Here is a 23,932-nt window from a genome sequence, read left to right as displayed (position 1 = left end):
AGCGTTTAATCCTATGATGACTGTACGCAAGTGAGGACATATGTGTTATGATGAATATACATGGAGTACAGGGGGGCTGGGTCTGCCGCCGGAAGTGACGCTGGACGGACAGGAAGGGGCGGGCCCAGCTCTCTCCCGCTTTGTGCACGGCTCTGACTGTCGCCCCTGCCGATCGCGGCCCTCGCTGAATCTTCGGAGACGTCTCTGGGTGAGTGAGTGCGAACCGCACCGTGTGCACAACCCCCGGGTCCTGCCGGTCAGCAGGCGGCCTCCTGTATACCCGGATCACGGCGGGCGCCCCCTGCAGTAACTTCTGCTGCATTGTGCTGGACTTCTCGGTCGCATGCGATGTTTCCTGCTCTTATTACTGCAGAGATCGGCGGTGCGGTACAGTGTGTCAGGCGCCATAGACATCAGCGCGCCTGGAAATAAAACCGAATTAACCCATAATCACCCAGAAAAACTTTAATTTTATTTTTTGCATTATTATTTTTTTTTTTCTCTTAATAAATATTAATTTTATAATAATTTTTTTTTATTTCCATCTACATATTGCGAATTGTTGTTTTTGGAGCCAGTTCGACTTTCAGTTTTTCAATAACATCAGTAAATTGTTTAGAAAATATACAGCAAAAATTGTTGAAGAGAAAAAAAAAATTAAAAGCAAAAAAAAAAAAAATATATATATATAATATACCAAACAAATACAGATATTTAGCAGTTTTTATAGTGGGGGTGTTTTATTAAATTTTTTTTTTTAGTTTTTTCTTCTCTTTTAAATGTTGTGCAATCAAACCGACCAATTACTTTTTATTCTTATTAGTACGATTACAATGATGTCCAATTTATATAAACTTTTTGTTATTTTTATTATAAATTTACTATTTATATAAAAAACATTTTTTTTGTTAAATAAAAAGAAAATTAAAAAAATTGTATAAAATATCATCAATAAATCCAACAAATATACCTTATACACATTACCACAGGAGGGGGGGTGGGTCGGGATTGTTAATAATAATAAAAAAAAAAAAAAAAAAAGATATATATATTTCTCAATAATAATGTTTTTTTTCTCTTACGTTAGTATGTTTGTTGTTCTGACACTATACGTTTATCATTGTTCTGTCTTTGGGGCGGTGTTTGTCTGATACATTTATTGTGCTGTGATCTGTTGCTTTTATTGTTACTACTGTAGTTTGGAGTAGATTAGACTTTTTGACAATTTTGAGTTAATTTATTTTTTCTGTTTTGTGTGTGTGTGGGGGGGGGGGGGGGAATGGGATGTGACCAACAATCAGCAATGTTGGCATTTGGAAACTTTTTTTATTTTTTTTTTGCGTTTACGACGTGTGATCATTTAATGGTTTGGACAATTCTGTACACTCGTGTTGATACCAAATGTTTTTTATTATTATTTAATTTAATTTTTTTTTTTTTTACTTTTGGTTTTGTCATTTAGAAATATGAAAATGGGTAATTAAAATTTTTTTTTTAAATTTGGGGGTGTTTTAATTTTTTTTATTTTTTCTCTTTAAATGTGCAATCAAACCTACAAATTACTTTTTATTCTCATTAGTATGATTACAATGATGTCCAATTTATATAATGTTTTTAATTTTTTTGAATTACTATTTATATAAAAAAAAATTAGTCTTTTTTAACTAAATTTTTAGAAATTAAATAAAACATCATCAATAAATCCAACAAATATACCTTTTACACATTACCACAGGGGGCCGAGGATTATTATTATTAATAATAATAATAATAAAAATAATAATACCGGTACTTATTTTATTAAAAAATTTCTTAAATTAGTATGTTTTTTGTTCTGTTCTGACACCTATAAGTTTTTCATTGTCCTGTCGTTTGGAGTAGATTAGACTTTTTGATAATTTTGAGTTATGTTGGCATTTGGAATTTTTATTATTATAAATTTTTTTTGTTTTTTTACGACATAGATCGTGCCAGATCATTTGATGGTTTGGACAATTCTGCACACATGCGGGGATACCAAATGTTTTTTAACTTTTTTTGTTTTGTTTGTCATGTAGAAATAGGAAGATAGGGGGATTTTCTTTAAAATTTTTATTAGGGGGATTTTATTTTTTATTTGCATGGCTGTCACTGTACTACTATGAAAAGTAAAAAAATTTAGACTTTTGTAAGAAAATAAGTATGATTGATTAAAACTTCCCTATTCTGACCACAATAACTCAGGTTTTCCATTTAGGCAAATTTGCAAATTTTTCGGGCTGCAATCTTTTGCGCATATGTGACTTTTATTGATGGATTTTTATTTATTTGTTTTTTCCGGGAGGTGATGTGACCAAAAATCATCAATTTTGAACTTTTGGAATATTTAATGTTTACGACGTTCACCGTAGGTGATCAAGTAACATTATATTTTAATAACTTGGACCAGTGTTTCCCAACCAGGGTGCCTCCAGCTGTTGCAGAACTAAAACTCCCAGCATGCCCGGACAGCCAACGGCTGTCCGGGCATGCTGGGAGTTGTAGTTTTGCAACAGCTGGAGGGCCACAGTTTGACCCCACTCTCAAGGCTGTAACTCTGTTCTGTCCTCTTTCAATCGCTCTTTACATTGTTTATCATTTATTGTTAATTATGTAATTGTTCTATAACATCATTTTACATATTTACCTTACAAATACATAATAATAACCTAAGAATGAAAGCGGACCCGTCAGATCCTGCAGAGGGGGGCTTGTCCCTCCCTTGTGGTGGTGGGAGGTGCTTGGTGTGTGGTGGGAAGGGACGTGCCGGGTATCCTCGCTCTCCGTCGCCGCCATCACGTCGTTACGCACGCCGACGCACGTACGCGACGACGTGATGACGAGGAAGGAGAGCGCCGGCCATACAGGGGATCCCTGAACGGAGAAGACACCGAGGAGGCAGGTAAGGTCCCTCCCGGTGTCCTGTAAGCACTAACCCGGCTATTCAGTCGGGCTTTTCGGGACCGCCGCGGTGAAATCGCGGCAGTCCCGAACAGCCCGACTAGTGTCACTTTCCCTTCAGACGCGGCGGTCAGCTTTTATCGCCGCGTCTGAAGGGTTAATACAGGGCATCACCGCGATCAGTGATATCCTGTATTAGCCGCGGGTCCCGGCCGTTAATGGCCGCAGGAACCGCCGCGATAGGTGTGTATTCGCCGTATAAGACGCACTGACTCTTTTTCCCCCCAGTTTTGGGGAAGAAAAAGTGCGTCTTATACGGCGAAAAATCCGGTAACTCTTTTATTTTTCCCCCTACAGACCCATATGAGGGATGTTTTTTGCACGACCAATTGTATTTTGTAATGACATCACTTAATTTACCATAAAATGTAGAGCGAAACCAAAAAATGTTTGTAGATAGAAATGAATAAGAAAACTGCAATTTTACAACTTTTGGGAGATTTGGTTTTTACACAGCGCACTTTATGGTAAAAATTAGAGATGAGCGAATTTACAGTAAATTCGATTCGTCACGTACTTCTCTGCTCGGCAGTTGATGACTTATCCTGCATAAATTAGTTCAGTTTTCAGGTGCTCCGGTGGCTGGAAAAGGTGGATACAGTCCTAGGAAAGAGTCTCCAGCCACGGGAGCACCTGAAAGCTGAACTAATTTATGCAGAAAAAGTCATCAACTGCCGAGCAGAGAAGTACGTGACGAATCGAATTTACTGTAAATTCGCTCATCTCTAGTAAAAAGGATAGATTTATCTTTATTCCGTCGGTCAATGCAACTAAAACGATGCCCAATCTATGTTTTTTTTAGTATTGTACTTTTTAAAAACTCTAAACAAAACAAATCTGCATAATATTGTCCTTTTCTGCCCCATATCACTTTATTTTTATTTTTCGCTATACTCATTTTTTGCATCGTGATCTGCAGTTTTTTTATTTGTTTTGATGGGACTTTTTGGTCGTTTTTTTTTTTTTTTATTATTTTTTTCCTGTTATCTGATGGGATTTAAAGGGGTACTCCGGTAGAAAACAAATGTTTTTAAATCAACTGGTGCCAGAAAGTTATACAGATTTGTAAATGACTTTTATATTAAAATCTTAATCCTCCCAGTACTTATCAGCTGCTGTATACTATAGGTGAAGTGGTGTAGTTCTTTCCAGTCTGACCACAGTGCTCTCTGCTGACACCTCTGTCCAGAACAGGAGAGGTTTTTAATGGGGATTTGCTTCTTCTCTGGACAGTTCCTGACAGGGACAATTATGTCAGTATTGATTGCATTCACTGTATAATGTTATGCCTGAGACAGCTTTATACAGTATGATCAGCGATCCATTGATACAGTCTGGCTAAGGCTGCATTCACACCTCGTATGGGTGCCGGATCCGGCTGGGGGAGGGGAAACCCGGGCGCTCCAGTAACCCAGCCGGACCAGCGCTGAAATCCATTTACTTTAATGAGTCGACCGGAGTCAAACAGTGACTCCGGTCGACTTATTTTTGACCCGTATCTTGTTTTGTGACCGGACCTAAAACCGTAGGATACGTAGAAAATTAGCAAATTTTTCACGCTGTACACTTTCCGGTAAAAATGACGTTTTCTTTATTCTGTGGGTCAATACGATTACAATGATCCCCATGTTATATGCTTTTCTAGAATTGTATCGCTTAAAAAAATCTCAAACCATTTTAACAAAATTAGTATGTTTGAAATTGCCCTATTTTGACCACCTATAACTTTCTCATTTTTCCGTATATGGGGCGATATGAGGGCTCGTTTTTTGCGCCATGATCTGTAGTTATCAGTACCACTTTTGCTTAGGTTTTACTTTTTTATTAAATTTTTATTAATTTTTTTTGGGAATAAAATGTGACCAAAAAGCAGCAATTTTGGACTTAAAAAAAAAAATATTAACGTTTACGCTGTTTACCGTACGGGATAATTAACAATATATTTTAATAGTTCAGACTTTTACGCACGCGGCGATACCAATTTATTTATTTTTTTTACACTTTTTATGTCCCCATAGGGGACTATTCATTGCAATCAGTTGATTGCTAACACTGTTCAGTGCTATGTATAGGACACAGCACTGCTCAGTATTATCGGTGATCTGCTGATCTGGTCGGCTCGATCTCAGACCAGAGCAGAAGGCCCCGGGAGACGGCCGGAGCCAGGTGAGGGGACCTCCGGCCACCATGCTGGATGATCGTATCCCCGCGGCAGCGCTGCGGGCAATCCAATCATCCATTTAAAGTACCGCACTGCCGCAGATGCCGTGATCTGTATTGAACACGGCATCGGAGGGGTTAATGGCGGACATCCGCACGATCGCGGATGTCCGCCATTACCGGCGGGTCCCTGGCTGCTGACAGCAGCCGGGACTTGCCGGGCATGACGCAAGCACCGCTGTGCGTAAATGTATGTCATGGTGCGCTAAGTACCACGTCACCATGTTGTTAAAAAATATGAAAAGGGGGGAGATTTAAACTTTTATTAGGGGAGGGGATTATTCAAATTTATTATCTTTTTTTTATTTATTTATTTTTTTAACCACCCTTTTTACTTTTTCTTTTTTAGCCCCCATAAGGGATATACCATGTAATCTTTTGATTGCATACTCTTCTGTGCCAAAGCATAGCATTGATCAGTGTTATCGGCGCATGGCAAGCTTGGAGCAATAGATCACCGATCGGACAGCAAGAAGGGAGGTAATGACCCTACCGCTGTCCTATCAGCTGATCAGGACGTCGCAATTTCGTCGTGATAGTCCCGATCAGCTCCGCTGAGCTGCCAGGATACTTTCACTTTCAATTTAGACGCCGCAATCAACTTTTTTCGTGGCGTCTGAAGGGTTAATGCTGGGCATTGGCCCAATTGGCGGTGCCTGCCATTAACCCTGGGTCCTGGCTGCTGATAGCAGTCGGGACCCACAGGGTTTGAAGTGTGCGCCGCTTGTTTTATGCTTTAAACCCCTGTACGCCCTGCGTCCTTAAAGGGATACTCCACTGGAAAACATTTTTTTTTTTTTTTTTAAATCAACTGGTGCCAAAAAGTTAAACAGATGTGTAAATGACTTCTATTATGAAATCTTAATCCTTCCAGTCCTGATCAGCTGCTGTATGTGCCACAGGAAGTTCTTTTCTTTTTGAATTTCCTTTCTGTCTGACCACAGTTCTCTCAGCTGACACCTCTGTCCATGTCAGGAACTGTCCAGAGCAAGAGCGCTATGGGGATTTGCTCCTACTCTGGACAGTTCCTGATATGGACAGAGGTGTCAGCAGAGAGCACTGTGGTCAGACAGAAAGGAAATTCAAAAAGAAAAGAACTTCCCGTGGATTATACAGCAGCTGATAAGTACTGGAAGGATTAAGATTTTTAAATAGAAGTAATTTAAAAAATCTGTTAAACTTTCTGGCACCAGTTGATTTAAAAAAAAAAATATATATATATATTATTTTCCAGCGGAGTACCCCTTTAAGTGGTTAGAGGAAACATCCCATAGATGGTCACCTGTTCCTCCATATAAGGTTTCTTTTAGAGATGAGCGAACTTAAAGTAAATTCGATTCGTCACGAACTTCTCGGCTCAGCAGATGATGACTTTTCCTGCATAAATTAGTTCAGCTTTCCGGTGCTCTGGGGGGCTGGAAAAGGTGGATACAGTCCTAGGAGACTCTTTCCTTGGACTGTATCCACCTTTTCCAGCCCACGGGAGCACCTGAAAGCTGAACTAATTTATGCAGGAAAAGTCATCAACTGCCGAGCCGAGAAGTTCGTGACGAATCGAATTTACTGTAAGTTCGCTCATCTCTAGTTTCTTTATGACCTGACTTAGTCCTGGGACTTGGAATCTCCCTTTAGGTCAATGTTTCCCAACTAGAGTGCCTCCAGCTGTTCCTCATGTGCCTGCGGCCATCTGGGCATGCTGGGTGTTTTTAGTTTTGCAACAGCTGGAGGCACCTTGGTTTGGGCACAATGCTCCAATATAATACTGACCATTGTATAATCCTATTCTGGTGGTGTCTCCCCCTACAGGTCACTATGAGCTCTCGCAGATCGGGCACAAGCTCTAAGCGGAAGAGGACAACGCCGCAGAAGCTGAAGAGCAGGAAACTGTTCGCCGTCTCTGGGAATGATCTAGAGGTACGGGTACACATCGGGCAGGGGCGCGAATACCCAGGGGTCCTCTAACCATAAAAAAGGGCTTTCTCGAGAGGGTCCATATACCTTAGCTGCTGCAGAACATCTTTTTAAAGAGAAATGTCCACCATTGACTACAGCAGCTAGTAGCTGGGACCAGTGTTTTCTGGATGGTGTGTCTCCAGCTGTTGCAAAACTACAACTCCCAGCATGCCCGGACAGCCAACGGCTGTCCGGGCATGCTGAGAGTTGTAGTTTTGCAACAGCTGGAGACACACCGTCCAGAAAACATTGCGTTAAAGAGCCAAAAAGATAAGCGGCCAAGCACCGCATCCACTTCTTTCTGTAATATGTCGTCCTCCTTTTCCGCAGCCACCCAGCATTTCCAGGGCAAAAGACGACCAGGACGGCTTCCCCGAAACTCTGCACAACAGAGAGAACGTGCCGAAATCGCACTCGCAGTCCCTATTGAAGAAAGAGAGCCTGTCCGAAACCCCCCAAAACAAAGAGAACATGCCGGGCAGCGCACAGCGAGGACGGGGGCGGCCAAAGGGGAGCAAGAACAAGACCTTCCCCGTGTCCCCCACCAGGGTGAGATATCGGACGGTCCTGATGAGGACATGTTGGCTCCGGGCTGACCCTTATGTCCTGATGTTTTCTGATGTCCCTTTTATAGGTCTACTCAGTCCGGGAGGGGAAACCGCCAGCATATTCCCCCAAAAAAGACGATGGGGCCAAGCAGGAAAATGGAGTGTCCACCCCACACAGAGGCAGAGGAAGACCAAAGGGAAGCGTGAAGGTGAGGTCTTGTACATGACTAAGCATTAAAGGGGTACTCCGGTGGAAAATCATTTTTATTTTTTTTTTACATTTTTAATCAACTGTTCTTGAAAGTTTAAGGGGTACTCCTGTGGAAAACTTTTTTTTTTTATTTATTTTTTTTTTTTTTAATCAACTGGTGCCAGAAAGTTAAACAGATTTGTAAATTACTTCTATTAGAAAATCTTAATCCTTCCAGTACTCATTAGCTTCTGAATACTACAGAGGAAATGGTTTTCTTTTTCGAACACAGAGCTCTCTGCTGACATCATGACCACAGTGCTCTCTGCTGACATCTCTGTCCATTTTAAGAACTGTGCAGAGTAGAAGAAAATCCCCATAGAAAACACATGCTGCTCTGGACAGTTCCTAAAATGGACAGAGATGTCAGCAGAGAGCACTGTGCTCGTGATGTCAGCAGAGAGCTCTGTGTTCCAAAAAGAAAATAATTTCCTCTGTAGTATTCAGCAGCTAATAAGTACTGGAAGGATTAAGATTTTTTAATACAAGTAATTTACAAATCTGTTTAACTTTCTGGCACCAGTTGATTTAAAAAAAATTAAAAAAGTTTGCCACAGGACTACCCCTTTAAATGGCCCCTTTATTAGATTCCCACAGTTGCTACACCAGTGTTTCCCAACCAGGGTGCCTCCAGCTGTTGCAAAACAACTCCCAGCAATGCTTGGCATTAGATGGAGGTCCTGACATGCTCTGAAAGGCCCGTTTTACATGGTCCCAGATGGATCCATCTGACCAGGCCATGTTTCCCCACAGAGATCTGGATCCATCTGACCAGGACATGTTTCTCTATAGAGATCTGGATCCATCTGACCAGGTCATGTTTCTCTATAGAGATCTGGATCCATCTGACCAGGACATGTTTCTCTATAGAGATCTGGATCCATCTGACCAGGCCATGTTTCTCTATAGAGATCTGGATCCATCTGACCAGGTCATGTTTCTCTATAGAGATCTGGATCCATCTGACCAGGCCATGTTTCTCTATAGAGATCTGGATCCATCTGACCAGGTCATGTTTCTCTATAGAGATCTGGATCCATCTGACCAGGCCATGTTTCTCTATAGAGATCTGGATCCATCTGACCAGGTCATGTTTCTCTATAGAGATCTGGATCCATCTGACCAGGCCATGTTTCTCTATAGAGATCTGGATCCATCTGACCAGGCCATGTTTCTCTATAGAGATCTGGATCCATCTGACCAGGACATGTTTCTCTATAGAGATCTGGATCCATCTGACCAGGTCATGTTTCTCTATAGAGATCTGGATCCATCTGACCAGGCCATGTTTCTCTATAGAGATCTGGATCCATCTGACCAGGCCATGTTTCTCTATAGAGATCTGGATCCATCTGACCAGGTCATGTTTCTCTATAGAGATCTGGATCCATCTGACCAGGTCATGTTTCTATACAGAGATCTGGATCCATCTGACCAGGACATGTTTCTCTATAGAGATCTGGATTCATCTGACCAGGTCATGTTTCTCTATAGAGATCTGGATCCATCTGACCAGGACATGTTTCTATATAGAGATCTGGATCCATCTGACCAGGTCATGTTTCTCTATAGAGATCTGGATCCATCTGACCAGGACATGTTTCTATATAGAGATCTGGATCCATCTGACCAGGTCATGTTTCTCTATAGAGATCTGGATTCATCTGACCAGGACATGTTTCTCTATAGAGATCTGGATCCATCTGACCAGGTCATGTTTCTATACAGAGATCTGGATCCATCTGACCAGGACATGTTTCTCTATAGAGATCTGGATCCATCTGACCAGGTCATGTTTCTCTATAGAGATCTGGATTCATCTGACCAGGTCATGTTTCTCTATAGAGATCTGGATCCATCTGACAGGTCATGTTTCTCTATAGAGATCTGGATCCATCTGACCAGGTCATGTTTCTCTATAGAGATCTGGATCCATCTGACCAGGCCATGTTTCTCTATAGAGATCTGGGTCCATCTGACCAGGCCATGTTTCTCTGTAGAGATCTGGATCCATCTGACCAGGTCATGTTTCTCTATAGAGATCTGGATCCATCTGACCAGGCCATGTTTCTCTATAGAGATCTGGGTCCATCTGACCAGGACATGTTTCTCTGTAGAGATCTGGATCCATCTGACCAGGCCATGTTTCTATACAGAGATCTGGATCCATCTGACCAGGTCATGTTTCTCTATAGAGATCTGGATCCATCTGACCAGGCCATGTTTCTCTATAGAGATCTGGATCCATCTGACCAGGCCATGTTTCTATACAGAGATCTGGATCCATCTGACCAGGACATGTTTCTCTATAGAGATCTGGATCCATCTGACCAGGACATGTTTCTATACAGAGATCTGGATCCATCTGACCAGGCCATGTTTCTATACAGAGATCTGGATCCATCTGACCAGGTCATGTTTCTCTATAGAGATCTGGATCCATCTGACCAGGCCATGTTTCTCTATAGAGATCTGGATCCATCTGACCAGGTCATGTTTCTCTATAGAGATCTGGATCCATCTGACCAGGTCATGTTTCTCTATAGAGATCTGGATCCATCTGACCAGGTCATGTTTCTATACAGAGATCTGGATCCATCTGACCAGGACATGTTTCTCTATAGAGATCTGGATCCATCTGACCCGGCCATGTTTCTCTATAGAGATCTGGATCCATCTGACCAGGCCATGTTTCTCTATAGAGATCTGGATCCATCTGACCAGGTCATGTTTCTCTATAGAGATCTGGATCCATCTGACCAGGACATGTTTCTCCATAGAGATCTGGATTCATCTGACCAGGTCATGTTTCTCTATAGAGATCTGGATCCATCTGACCAGGTCATGTTTCTCTATAGAGATCTGGATCCATCTGACCAGGCCATGTTTCTATACAGAGATCTGGACCCATCTGACCAGGACATGTTTCTCTATAGAGATCTGGATCCATCTGACCAGGCCATGTGTCTCTATAGAGATCTGGATCCATCTGACCAGGACATGTTTCTCTATAGAGATCTGGATCCATCTGACCAGGCCATGTTTCTCTATAGAGATCTGGATCCATCTGACCAGGCCATGTTTCTATACAGAGATCTGGATCCATCTGACCAGGCCATGTTTCTCTATAGAGATCTGGATCCATCTGACCAGGCCATGTTTCTCCACAGAGATCTGGATCCATCTGACCAGGACATGTTTCTCTACAGAGATCTGGATCCATCTGACCAGGACATGTTTCTCTATAGAGATCTGGATTCATCTGACCAGGACATGTTTCTCCAGAGAGATCTGGATCCATCTGACCAGGCCATGTTTCGCTATAGAGATCTGGATCCATCTGACCAGGCCATGTTTCTCTATAGACATCTGGATCCATCTGACCAGGCCATGTTTCTCCACAGAGATCTGAATCCATCTGACCAGGCCATGTTTCTCTATAGAGATCTGGATCCATCTGACCAGGACATGTTTCTCTATAGAGATCTGGATCCATCTGACCAGGACATGTTTCTCTATAGAGATCTGGATCCATCTGACCAGGCCATGTTTCTCTATAGAGATCTGGATCCATCTGACCAGGCCATGTTTCTCTATAGAGATCTGGATCCATCTGACCAGGCCATGTTTCTCTATAGAGATCTGGATCCATCTGACCAGGACATGTTTCTCTATAGAGATCTGGATCCATCTGACCAGGTCATGTTTCTATACAGAGATCTGGATCCATCTGACCAGGTCATGTTTTTATACAGAGCTCTGGATCCATCTGACCAGGCCATGTTTCTCTATAGAGATCTGGATCCATCTGACCAGACCATGTTTCTCTATAGAGATCTGGATCCATCTGACCAGGCCATGTTTTTATACAGAGCTCTGGATCCATCTGACCAGGCCATGTTTCTCTATAGAGATCTGGATCCATCTGACCAGGACATGTTTCTCTATAGAGATCTGGATCCATCTGACCAGGACATGTTTCTCTATAGAGATCTGGATCCATCTGACCAGGACGTGTTTCTCTCCTACTTAGTAATACAGTCCATAATGGGGGAGATTTATCAAAACCTGTCCAAAGGAAAAGTTTGAGTTGCCCATAGCAACCAATCAGATCGCTGCTTTCATTTTACAGAGGCCTTTTGAAAAATGAAAGAAGCAATCTGGTTGCTATGGGCAAATTTTCCTCTGGACAGGTTGTGATAAATCTCCCCCCTATGACCCTAAATCTGTTTGTCTTCAGTTTTAGCCCCTCTGTGCTCATTAGAGGGCAGTTGTGGGTTCTCACATGTTATTTGGGCACCAGTTTTGTACTCGTCTGCAGTTTCCTGACTCTGCTCCACGTGTCCCTCAGAACAGTCCCTGACATCCTCCTAGGACACCTTCCCACCACAGGATCTCCTTACTCTGAATGTTTCCCCCCGGTTGCACCATTCTCTATATACTCTTCACCCCCACAAGGTTGGCAGTAAAATCTTGGCCCCTTCTAGTCTATCCCCAAAGATCAGGCCTGGCTCTAAGTCTTCTAGATCACTGGGGTCATGGTCTGATCTCCATACAGAGAAGAGCTGATCATGTGACTGCAGCGGACTCTAATAAAGGGGACATTCAGTATATATATATTATATATGATCATCAGTTATGAAATATATCAACGTTTCTGTGATTTTGTTTTCTTCAGGTAAAACCCATCGGTGAGATTGTCCCCAAAAAATCAAGAGGAAGGCCAAAGGGAAGCAAAAACAGGAAGCCAACCAAGGCAGCTCTGTTGGTGAGACCTTATGGAGACATCTATATTCTGATCAGGACTGATGGGGGTGGGGGTGTATCCTTGTACTTAAAGGGATACTCCGGAGGACAAAAATTGTTTTCAAATCGACCGGTGCCAGATAATTTATACAGATTTGTAATTTACTTCTCTATAAAAATCTTAATACTTTCAGTCAGCTGCTGTATGCTCCACAGGAAGTTGTGTAGTTCTTTTCTGTCTGACCACAGTGCTCTCTGCTGACACCTCTGTCCATGTCAGGAACTGTCCAGAGCAGGAGAGGTTTGCTATGGGGATTTGCTCCTACTCTGGACAGTTCCTATAATGGACAGAGGTGTCAGCAGAGAGCACTGTGGTCAGACTGGAAAATACTACACAACTTCGTCTGAAGCATACAGCAGCAGATAAGTACTGGAAAGATTAAGATTTTTATATAGAAGTCATTTACAAATCTGTATAATTTTCTGGCACTGTTTGATTTGAAAAAACTGTTTTCCCTCTGAAGCACCCCTTTAATCTCGCCGTCTTCTCTACAGAAACTATCATCTGGACCCAAAAAGCCGGGAAGAGGTCGACCACGTAAAATTCTAGTAACAAATGAAGTAGCGACTCCAAAACAAGAAAGGAGAGGGCGACCAAAGGGAAGTCTGAATAAAGTACCTTCTGCCAAAAAGGTGAGTAGTCACTCTCCATGTCTTTTACTTTAAAGGGGTACTCCGGTGGAAAACTTTTTTTTTTTTTTATCAACTGGTGCCAGAAAGTTAAACAGATTTGTAAATTACTTCCATTTTAAAAAAAAATCTTAGTCCTTTCAGTACTTATTAGCTGCTGTATACTACAGAGGAAGTTCTTTTCTTTTTTAATTTCTTTTCTGTCTGACCACAGTGCTCTCTGCTGACACCTCTGTCCGTGTCGGGAACTGTCCAGAGCAGGAACAAATCCCTATAGCAAACCTCTCCTGCTCCTGACAGTCCCTGACATGGAGAGAGGTGTCAGCAGAGAGCACTGTGGTCAGACAGGAAAGACATTCAAAAAGAAAAGGAACTTCCTATGTAGTATACAGCAGCTGATCAGTACTGGAAGGATTACGAATTTTAAATAGAAGTAATTAACAAATCTGTTGAACTTTCTGGCACCAGTTGATTAGAAAAAAAAAGTTATCCACTGGGGTACCCCTTTAACCCTAACCCATCCTCTATAGTCCAGATGCAGTGCTGTTACTTTGTTTCGTTGCATTTGTCTCCTGTGTAATTTGCTTTACGTGAATTGTGATCTGTACTATCGCAGCTGCGTATACTTTATATAGTAGAAAAATGGTCTCCAACTTGTGGACCTCCAGCTGTTGTAAAACTACAACTCCCAGTATGACTGGACAGCCAACGGCTGTCCGGGCGTGCTGGGAGTCGTAGTTTTGCAACAGCTGGAAGTCCAAAGGTTGGAGACCACTGTAGTAGAACATGCTGAAGTATGGGGGAACCTTCCCTAGCTCTACCTTCCTCTTATTAACCCCTTAAGGACGCAGTACGTAAATGTACATCCTGGTGAGGTGGTACTTAACGCACCAGGACGTACATTTACGTCCTAAGCATAACCGCGGGCATCGGAGCGATTCCCGTGTCATGCGCGGCTGATCCCGGCTGCTGATCGCAGCCAGGGACCCGCCGGCATTGGCCGACGCCCGCCATTAACCCCTCAGGTGCCGGGATCAATACAGATCCCGGCATCTGCGGCAGTGCACGATTTGAATGAACGATCGGATCGCCCGCAGCGCTGCTGCGGGGATCCGATCATTAATAACGCCGCACGGAGGTCCCCTCTCCTTCCTCCGTGCGGCTCCCGGTGTCTCCTGCTCTGGTCTGAGATCGAGCAGACCAGAGCAGAAGATGACCGATAATACTGATCTGTTCTATGTCCTATACATAGAACAGATCAGTATTAGCAATCATGGTATTGCTATGAATAGTCCCCTATGTAAAAGTAAAAAAAAAAAAGTGAAAAATCCCCTCCCCCAATAAAAAAGTAAAACGTCCGTTTTTTCCTATTTTACCCCCAAAAAGCGTAAATAATGTTTTTTATAGACCTATTTGGTATCGCCGCGTGCGTAAATGTCTGAACTATTAAAATAAAATGTTAATGTTCCCGTACGGTGAACGGCGTGAACGGAAAAAAAAAAAGTCCCAAATTCCTACTTTTTCAATACATTTTATTAAAAAAAATTATAAAAAATGTATTGTTTTTTATATACAAATGTGGTATCAAAAAAAAGTACCGATCATGGCGCAAAAAATGAGCCCCCATACCGCAGCTTATATGGAAAAATAAAAAAGTTATAGGTCATCAAAATAAAGGGATTATAAACGTACTAATTTGGTTAAAAAGTTTGTGATTTTTTTTTTAAGCGCAACAGTAATAGAAAAGTATATAATAATGGGTATGATTTTAATCGTATTGACCCTCAGAATAAAGAACACACGTCATTTTTACCATAAATTGTACGGCGTGAAAACAAAACCTTTCAAAATTAGCAAAATTGCGTTTTTCGTTTTAATTTCCCCACAAAAAGTGTTTTTTGGTTGCGCCATACATTTTATGATATAATGAGTGATGTCATTACAAAGGACAACTGGTCGCGCAAAAAACAAGCCCCATACTAGTCTGTGGATGAAAAGATTAAAGAGTTATGATTTTTAGAAGGCGAGGAGGAAAAAATAAAAACGTAAAAGTTAAATTGTCTGAGTCCTTAAGGCCAAAATGGGCTGAGTCCTTAAGGGGTTAAAGGGGTACTCCGGTGAAAACCTTTTTTCTTTTTAAATCAACTGGTGGAAGAAAGTTAAACATATTTGTAAATTACTTCTATTAAAAAATCTTAATCCTTCCAGTACTTATTAGCTGCTGAATTATACAGAGGAAATTCCTTTTCTTTTTGGAGCACTGATGACATCACGAGCACAGTGCTCTCTGCTGACATCTCTGTCCATTTTAGCAACCGTGCATAGCAGATGTATGCTAAGGGCAGTATGGTGGCTCAGTGGTTAGCACTGCTGCCTTGCAGTGCTGGGGACTTGGGTTCAAATCCTACTAAGGACAACAATAAATAAAGCATTATTATTATTATAATAACGTCAGCAGAGAGAACTGTGCTCGTGATGTCATCAGAGAGCATTCCAAAAAGAAAAGAATTTCCTCTGTAGTATTCATCAGCTAATAAGTACAGGAAGGATTAAGATTTTTTAATAGAAGTAATTTACAAATATGTTTAACTTTCTGCCACCAGTTGATTTAAAAGAAAAAAGGTTTTCACCAGAGTACCCCTTTAAGGAGACAGGAATCAGATTAATACCAATTAGTTCAGAATTATTTCGACTGACAGGAGGTGTAAGGAGCACTTTCCCCTCACCTTTTATAGTGAGGCCCCAACCCTTACCCCCCCAGTCTTACCTTAAAGGGGTACTCCGGTGGAAAACTATAAGGATAGATATATGACTCATCAGGATGATTCACGTCAGTGCCCCGCCCCCTCATGACGTCATGAAGGGGGGGCTATGACGTCACGAGCTCCCGGCGCCGGCTCCAGCATTTGGAACAGTTTGTTCCAAACCCTGAGCAGCGGAGTACCCCTTTAAATAAAGCAATGTGTGCTGTTTTTTATTTATTTTTTATTTTATTGGTTGATCATGCTTGTGCATTTGTTTTTTTTTCTGTGTTCATTTTATTTAGTACTTTTTTTTTTAATCTTCATATTAACTGGCTTTAGAAAGTTAAACAGATTGTAATTGTAAATTACTTCTATTAAAATATATTAATCCTTCCAGTACTTATCAGCTGCTGTATGTGCCACAGGAAGTTGTGTAGTTCTTTCCAGTCTGACCACAGTGCTCTCTGCTGACACCTCTGTCCATGTCAGGAACTGTTTGCTATGGGGATTTGTTTCTACTCTGGACAGTTCCATACAGAGGTGGCAGCCGAGAGCACTGTGGTCAGACTGGAAAGAACTACACCACTTCCTCTGGAGCATACAGCAGCTAAGTACTGGGAGGATTAAGATTTTTAACATGGAAGTAATTTACAAATCTGTTTAACTTTCTGGGACCAGTTGATTTGAAAACATTTCTATTGCACTGGAGTACCCCTTTAAAAGGGGTACTCCACTGCTCAGCGTTTGGAACAAACTGTTCCAAACGCTAGAGCCGGCGCCGGGAGCTTGTGACATCATAGCCCCGCCCTCTCATGATGTCATGATATGCCCCCTCAATGCAAGTCTAAAGGAAAGGGCATGACAGCTGCCACGTCCTCTCCCATAGACTTGCATTGAGGGGGCGGGGCGGGACATCGTGAAGGGGCGGTGCTATGATGTCACAAGCTCCCGGCGACGCGTTCAGAAAAGTTTGTTCCAAACGCTGAGCAGCGGAGAACCCCTTTAATAATTTTCTAGGAGCAGCAGGATCTGTCCTTTCCTTATGTGAACACTCGTCACCACTTTTCTCCATTCTCTTTCAGCTAGCGTTGTTATCGGGGACTCATGAAATAAAGAAACGGGGGCGTCCAAAGAAGATTCATTTGCACCCCAGCCCTGTAAAACCCCTAACCCCAAAGCGTCCGAGAGGAAGACCAAAGAGTATTAACATCAGTGCACCCGTACCAAGCATTGTGGTAAGACGCTGATAAAGCGGCAAATACCCGATCCAGGATTATACAGGGAATCCTCTGCATCCCTGCACCTCGAAGCCTAAAAAACTTAAGGCCCCACAATGATTTGAGATACGGTCCGGCAAACCTGTCCTACAAGTGAATATACAGAGAGTTGTGATGTAACGGCGCCGCTCTTGTCTGTAGGTCAAGTCTGTTATTTGTGGCCTCCCAGTTAATACCGGACACAACCTGTAGACAAGGGGGGCGCCGCCTTCAGTGGAAGAGAAGACGGGCAGTGATGTAAAGGTCCCTGTTATGGATGTAGATACAGATGAGGAGGCGCTGTATTGGTGGGTCTGTCTCTTGCAGGCAAAAGATTCAGAAGACGAGAACGAGACGCACGACGACAAGGAGGAGGACGACGGCCAGAAGATCGATGAGACGGACTCTGACGAATAAATCCGCAGCTGTGGGGACAATTCTTCAACTGGTAACAAAGATTTCCTGAAGCTCATATCTACCTAACATTCTAAAGCTGACTGCCCAGACCCCCAACCATCATGACAAGGGAGGCCCCTCCTCCTGCGGGGGGATGGAGCTGCAGCGCACTTGTGTGGGAGACACTTGGTAGCCATTTTTATGATTGTTGAGGGCCCCCACCCATCAGATAGTGATCACCTTATACCAGATAGTTATCCCAAGTTATTACCTAAGAAAAGGGTCACATAGTGCAGTAGCCAGGCTGCCAAACTTGTGGCCACGTGTGCCGCTAACTAAAGCATAGTTCTGTGCAGTTTTGCATTTTTAAATTTATTTGATTGCTCGGGCAGTTTTCTTTATTTTTAAATAATTTTTTTTTACAATTTACTTTTCCTTTTTTTTTTTTCTTTTACTTTTTTGTACTTTTTCCTTTTTTTTGTACTTTTACTCTTTACTTATTTTTTTTACTTTTACTTTTTTTAATTTTACTTTTACTTTTTTGTTTTCCATTTTTTTGTACTTTTACTTGTACTATTCTAACTTTAAATATTTTTATTTTTACGTTTTTGTATTTTTACTTTTATTATTTACATTTCTTATTTTTTATTTTATATTTTTTTTTTTACTTTTTTGCCTTTTACACTTGACGTCAGGCCCCGCCCCTAAATGCAGGTCTATGGGGGGCGTGACACGCCCCTTCCCATTGAGTTGCATTAAGGGGCGGGGGTCTGACGTCATAAGTGGGGGGAGCTCCCAGCGCCGGCTCCAGCGTTTGGAACTGTTTTTTTTTGTTTTTTTTTAAATTTATTTTATTAATCAGGCCTATGCATTTTTTGTGTATTCATTTTATTTATTATTGATTGATTATGCCCCTGCAGTTTTTATTTAATTTATTTATTCATTTAATTTCTCTGATAATGACCGTGCATTTTATTGGCATTTATTTATTTTTATAGATAATGCCTTTGCATTTTTTTTTATATATTTTTTTTATTTATTTATAGATTTAGTAATGCCCCTTCTTTTTTTTTTTTTTTTTTAATTAATAATGTCCGAGCAGTTCTTTAAGCTGCGTTCCTGCAAAATCACATAGCAATGAATCAGTAGACAATATGGGGAGAATTTTATCATTGGTTTACACTATTGTTTTTGGTGTCACCCCTGTTGGGAAACACTGATGTATAGGCAGTAACCAATGCTTATATGAATACATTGTATCTTATTTTATTATTATTTATTTATTTTCTTCTTCTGCAGGAAAACATTTGGGTGAGCAGGACACAGCATCTTGACCTTAGAGGAGGCGGCGCGGCCCGATGACATGTTTTGTAGTTTTGGGGGCAGTATACGGATGTACATTTTGACGTGTTATAGTGATGTTGTTTTTTCTTTCCTTTTTACTGTGTGTGCGTGTGTGTAGCCGGAGCGGGCAGCCTCAAATACTCCTTTTTTTATTTTACATTTTTAAAAATGTTTTGCTTTCTTGTAATTTTGCTGCCGAAATATCATTTCTACCAATGTGAATTGTTACGAGGTAGAGTTTATTATTTTTTTTCTTCCTTTTTATCATAACTTTACTAAAGTTAAGATGTTTTTGTTTTTTTTCTGGCTTTTTATTCCGCTCAGCTTCTTACGTGTTCCATTCAGGTTTAAAAAAAATATAATTTTTTTTTTACGGAGACCTGGGGCCATTTACAACCTAAAGAACAGGAAAAAAATGCAACGTGGTGATGTATTTATTCACATGTAGCTGGAGGGATAAGTTATGTGCCACTCGCTCATTTATAAAAAAAAAATATATATAAAAGTCTTAGTAATAAGTCCAGTACATAAGAGTGAAGCAGAAGTATACAACGCGTTTCATGGTAAATGGAAAAGTGTAGTTGAATTCTAGTAGGAACCAAAGTAGATAAAATGATGACGTGCAACACTTTTTCTATTCAGCCAAAGAGTTGATAAGCTGCAGGTACCAGGGGGTCATTATAGTAAATGATACACAACGCGTTTCAGGGTATGCCAAAGAACATTAAAGGGGTATTCCAGGATTTTTTTTTTATTTGACTATGCTACAGGGGCTGTAAAGTTAGTGTAGCTCATAATATAGTGTCTGTACCTGTGTGTGACGATTTTCTCATAATTCTTGAGATTTTCACCCCTATATTTATTTTTACCAGCATACAAAATGACTGCTATCTCAGATTTTTCCCAGTTTGCAATGCGGCAGAGACCTGACTCACTAGTCAGCTGATGACAGGAAGCCTGTCTGCTTCAATGGGTGGAGGGATCACTTGGTGGGAGAGAGATCAATCTGCAACTAATGCAACAGCTGTAGGTACCCTGATTGAGAACCACAGGTCTTTTGAATGGATGCAGCTCATTTATGTTTCAATGGGTGGGGTGGCTGATGTGTGGGAGGGAGGAAAATGGAATTATGGGATTTGTAGGCAAAAGAAGAAAAGTCAAACAGGAGATTCCAATTCACAAAAAAGCTAGCCACAGTGTTATGGTAATCTCACAACATAGCCATTTAGCCCCAAGACAAGCGCAGATCCTTCCTAAGCATGTCCATTACTGCCTGCCAGGTACATACTAAAATTACCTTATGGTGGAGAACCCCTTTTAAATAAGGTGGGGGTTGAATTTGAGGGGTGCACACATCAGTGGATTTTATTGTAAATGAAATAGAGCCCAACACATTTAGGGATTAGACAATGTATAGTGAAGTGGCCAGAAGCATCAGAGGTTTGTAATGTAAATGCAGTACAACGCGTTTCAGGGTCGAGTGGATGGGCGGCATCAATGGTTTTTAATGTAGTTGAAATGAATTGAGGCATTTTGGGGGTTGGCTAAACTCAGTATAGTTCAAGGCAACAGGTTTTCATGTAAACGGAACCCAGTGATACGTAATATAAAGGAACTGGAAGACTTTGTGTTTCATAGTTACATAGTTTGTATGGCTGAAAAAAGACATACGTCCATCAACTCCAACCAGGGAATTGAAGGGAAGGGTGTAAGGGGATAAGGGGAAGGGATGTAGTTTCAATTCAGGGTCCAGTAAGGAATAGTCAAGTGGATAGAAGAATCATTGGTGTTTTATTAAATTAAATTAAAGGCATTTCTGGGCTGGCTAAAGTCAGGATAGTTCAGGGGTTCAAGGCAACGGTTGTTAATGTAAATGGAGGTACAATGCGTTTTGGGGTCTTTTATAGAATAGATAGGGAAACAGTGTTTTTTAATGCAGTTAAAATAAATGAACTTTAAGCCATTTTAGGGTTTGGCTAAAGTCAGGATGCTTCATGGCAACAGTTTTTAATGTAAATGGAAGACAACGCACTTCAGGGTCTGCTAATGAGTAGTCAAGTGAAATAGGGGACATCAATCCTTTTTTTTGTCAAGGTTAAATTTAAATGAGCCATTTTAGAATTGATAAAAAAATTGCTAAATGGCTGGAGACGCCAGTGGTTATATAAATGAACCGAAATACAACGCATTTCAGGTAAAGTGATTGGAAGCTATATATAGACTTATATATATATATATATATAAAAAAAATTATTAATGAAATGTATGGAATTTCAGTATTGGCCTTAGAGGATTATATTATATACAATATAATTTTTTTATTAATTTTTTTTTATTTTTTAATGAAATTTTACGGAATTTCAGGATTGGCCTAAGGATAGTTCATGGGATGAAGGAACCAGCATTTTTATTTTTAAACGGAAATGGAACACAACGCATTTCAGGCTCTGCTAAACAAGATTCTAGTGGATGGGCGGATCACTGGTTTTTATTGCAATTGATTGAAACATGAGCCATTTCAGGGCTGTCCAATGGATAGTCGATTTGCCGGAGACCTCTTCGGCTTCTAACGTAAATAAAGTACAACGCGTTTCGGGGGCCTCTATAATTGTAGGAATAGGATTATTTATGGCTTTTATTCTGGTTGAAATGAAATTTTAGGGCCAAACCATAATTCAGGGGTGGGGAGGTCAGGGCACCAAATGGAACAATTTTCTCCATTTTCCTTGAAGTGCGTCCATACAGGTACGAACATTACATTAGGTCAAAACATTACATTGAGGTCGAAGGTGAAGATTTTTGAAATTTACCAGTCTTGGAGTAGTCTTCATCGGATGAATATGGCGCCCGGTCTGGATTGCATACAGCACTTGGGGGAAGGTATTACTTCCCTATAGACATTTCAGTAAAGGTCGCCCTGTATCCGATATAAGACGCCAATGACGTTATATGAGGTGCGGCACAATACATGCGATATAGATACACGCGGCTACATGTGCTATATATACCATCACTTCTCTATGTTTGTAAATGACCCCACTGTCAGCCAGTCGTTCACTTTTCGTTCTGTGCTTTTAAATATAGTGTAGTGTCTTGTAACCAATTTTACAAAAATTAAAATGTCAAGTTAATTTTTCCTCTTTCTCGTGGAATTATTGTGTCTACGTCGTCCTTTATTCCATAGGGGTCATAGGTTGCCTACACTGTCGCAGGCTGATGGTTTTGTGTATTAAAGCACTGTTTTCCAAACATTGTGCCTCCAGCTGTTGCAAAACTACGACTCCCAGCATGCCCGGACAGCTGTTGTAGTTTTGTAACCGTTTCCACAGTCCCCATAAATTTCAGGCCTCTGTATTAGAATTTATGGCAGTCTTTCCCAAACAGTGTGCCTCCAGCTGTTGCAGAACTACATCTTCTAGCATGCCGGCAGTTGTAGTTTTGCAGCAGCTGGAGGTGTGCTGTTTGGGAAAATACTGTATTAAAGAAATCGTTTAATTCCTAAGAATATGGTAACATAAATTCTTTAACCCAGGATGGGGTTCTCAAAATTCATGGACCTATTGCTATAGTGCAGGAGTGGCAGAACCTTCTCAACTTAAAGGGGTACTCGGGTGGAAAAGCTTTATTTATTTATTTATTTATTTTTATTTTTTTAAATCAACTGGTGCCAGAAAGTTACAGATTTGTAAATGACTTCTATTATAATATCTTTATCCTTCCAGTACTTTTTAGCAGCTGTATGCCACAGAGGAAATTCTTTTCTTTTTGAATTTCTTTCTTGTCTTGTCCACAGTGCTCTCTGCTGACAGCTGATGTCCGTATCAGGAACTGTCCAGAGCAGCATAGGTTTGCTGTGGGGATTTTCTCCTGCTCTGGACAGTTCCTGATACGGGCATCAGGTGTCAGCAGAGAGCACTGTGGTCAAGACAAAAAAGACATAAAAAAAAAAAAAGAATTTCCTCTGTAGCATACTGCTGCTAATAAGTACTGGAAGGGTAAAGATTTTTATAATAGAAGTAATTTACAAATCTGTTTAACTTTCTGGCACCAGATCATTTAAAAAAAAAAAAAAATGTTTTCCACTGGAGTACCCCTTTAACCTGTTCAGGACCCATGACGTATGCATACGTCTTCACACCCTGGGTCTTAAGGACCCATGACGTTTGCATACGTCATGTCTTTTCCTGGTCTCCGCCGCTCACCCGGCGGAGATCGGAAGCGGATCTCTGCTGAAATCCTTCAGCAGGGATCCAGGGCAGACGCCGAGGGGGGTTCCGGGACCCCCACATATCGGCGATCGTCACAGATCGCTTGCGAAATCACGCAAGCGATCTGCTCCGATTCCGGGTATTCGGGTCACTTCGGACCCGATGACCCGCAAAAAAGAAGGTGATCAGCGGTGTACGATACACCTCCAATCACCTTCGGTTGCTGGGAGCGGTGACAATACTGTCACCGCCCCAGCAACGCTGCTATTGGCCGGCGATCGTCCGGCCAATAGCAGCGCGGCAGAGGAGGGGTTAACGGACCACTCACGCAGCTTTGCGCGCTCGCTCGAGTTCAGTAAGCGGGCAAAGCTGTGTGAAGAGGACCGGGACCCCCCCTCTATGATCCAGAGCCCCCTCACAGGAGAAGATTGCCCCCCTAGTGCAGGGAAAGTGTGTCCCTTAGGGAAAGGTAGGTAAACTGAAAGTAAAAGTAACCTAAAAGTAAAAAAAAAAAAAAAAAAAAAAAAAATCCCCCCCCCACCTGACCCCCTAATAGGCCCCTAGGGTCCTGTGATCAGTGTCACCCGGGACCTATTAG

General features: G+C 41.5%; 1 protein-coding gene across 1 annotated transcript; it reads left to right on the top strand.

Moving 5' to 3' along the window:
* The first annotated feature begins 29 nt into the window (after positions 1-29).
* Positions 30-22,257, top strand: LOC130291038 (putative surface protein SACOL0050). The gene is made up of 9 exons (XM_056539375.1): positions 30-208; positions 7,006-7,113; positions 7,483-7,701; positions 7,787-7,909; positions 12,629-12,718; positions 13,252-13,389; positions 17,213-17,365; positions 17,714-17,834; positions 19,082-22,257. Exons 1-8 carry the CDS (start codon positions 41-43, stop codon positions 17,801-17,803), a joined length of 1,089 nt encoding a protein of 362 aa, XP_056395350.1. The 5' UTR covers positions 30-40; the 3' UTR covers positions 17,804-17,834; positions 19,082-22,257.
* The last annotated feature ends 1,675 nt before the right edge of the window (positions 22,258-23,932 follow it).

The sequence above is a fragment of the Hyla sarda genome, chromosome 9, assembly GCF_029499605.1.
Source record: "Hyla sarda isolate aHylSar1 chromosome 9, aHylSar1.hap1, whole genome shotgun sequence".
In the NCBI taxonomy this organism is placed as follows: domain Eukaryota; kingdom Metazoa; phylum Chordata; class Amphibia; order Anura; family Hylidae; genus Hyla; species Hyla sarda.
This window is presented reverse-complemented; position numbering and strand designations above follow the sequence as displayed.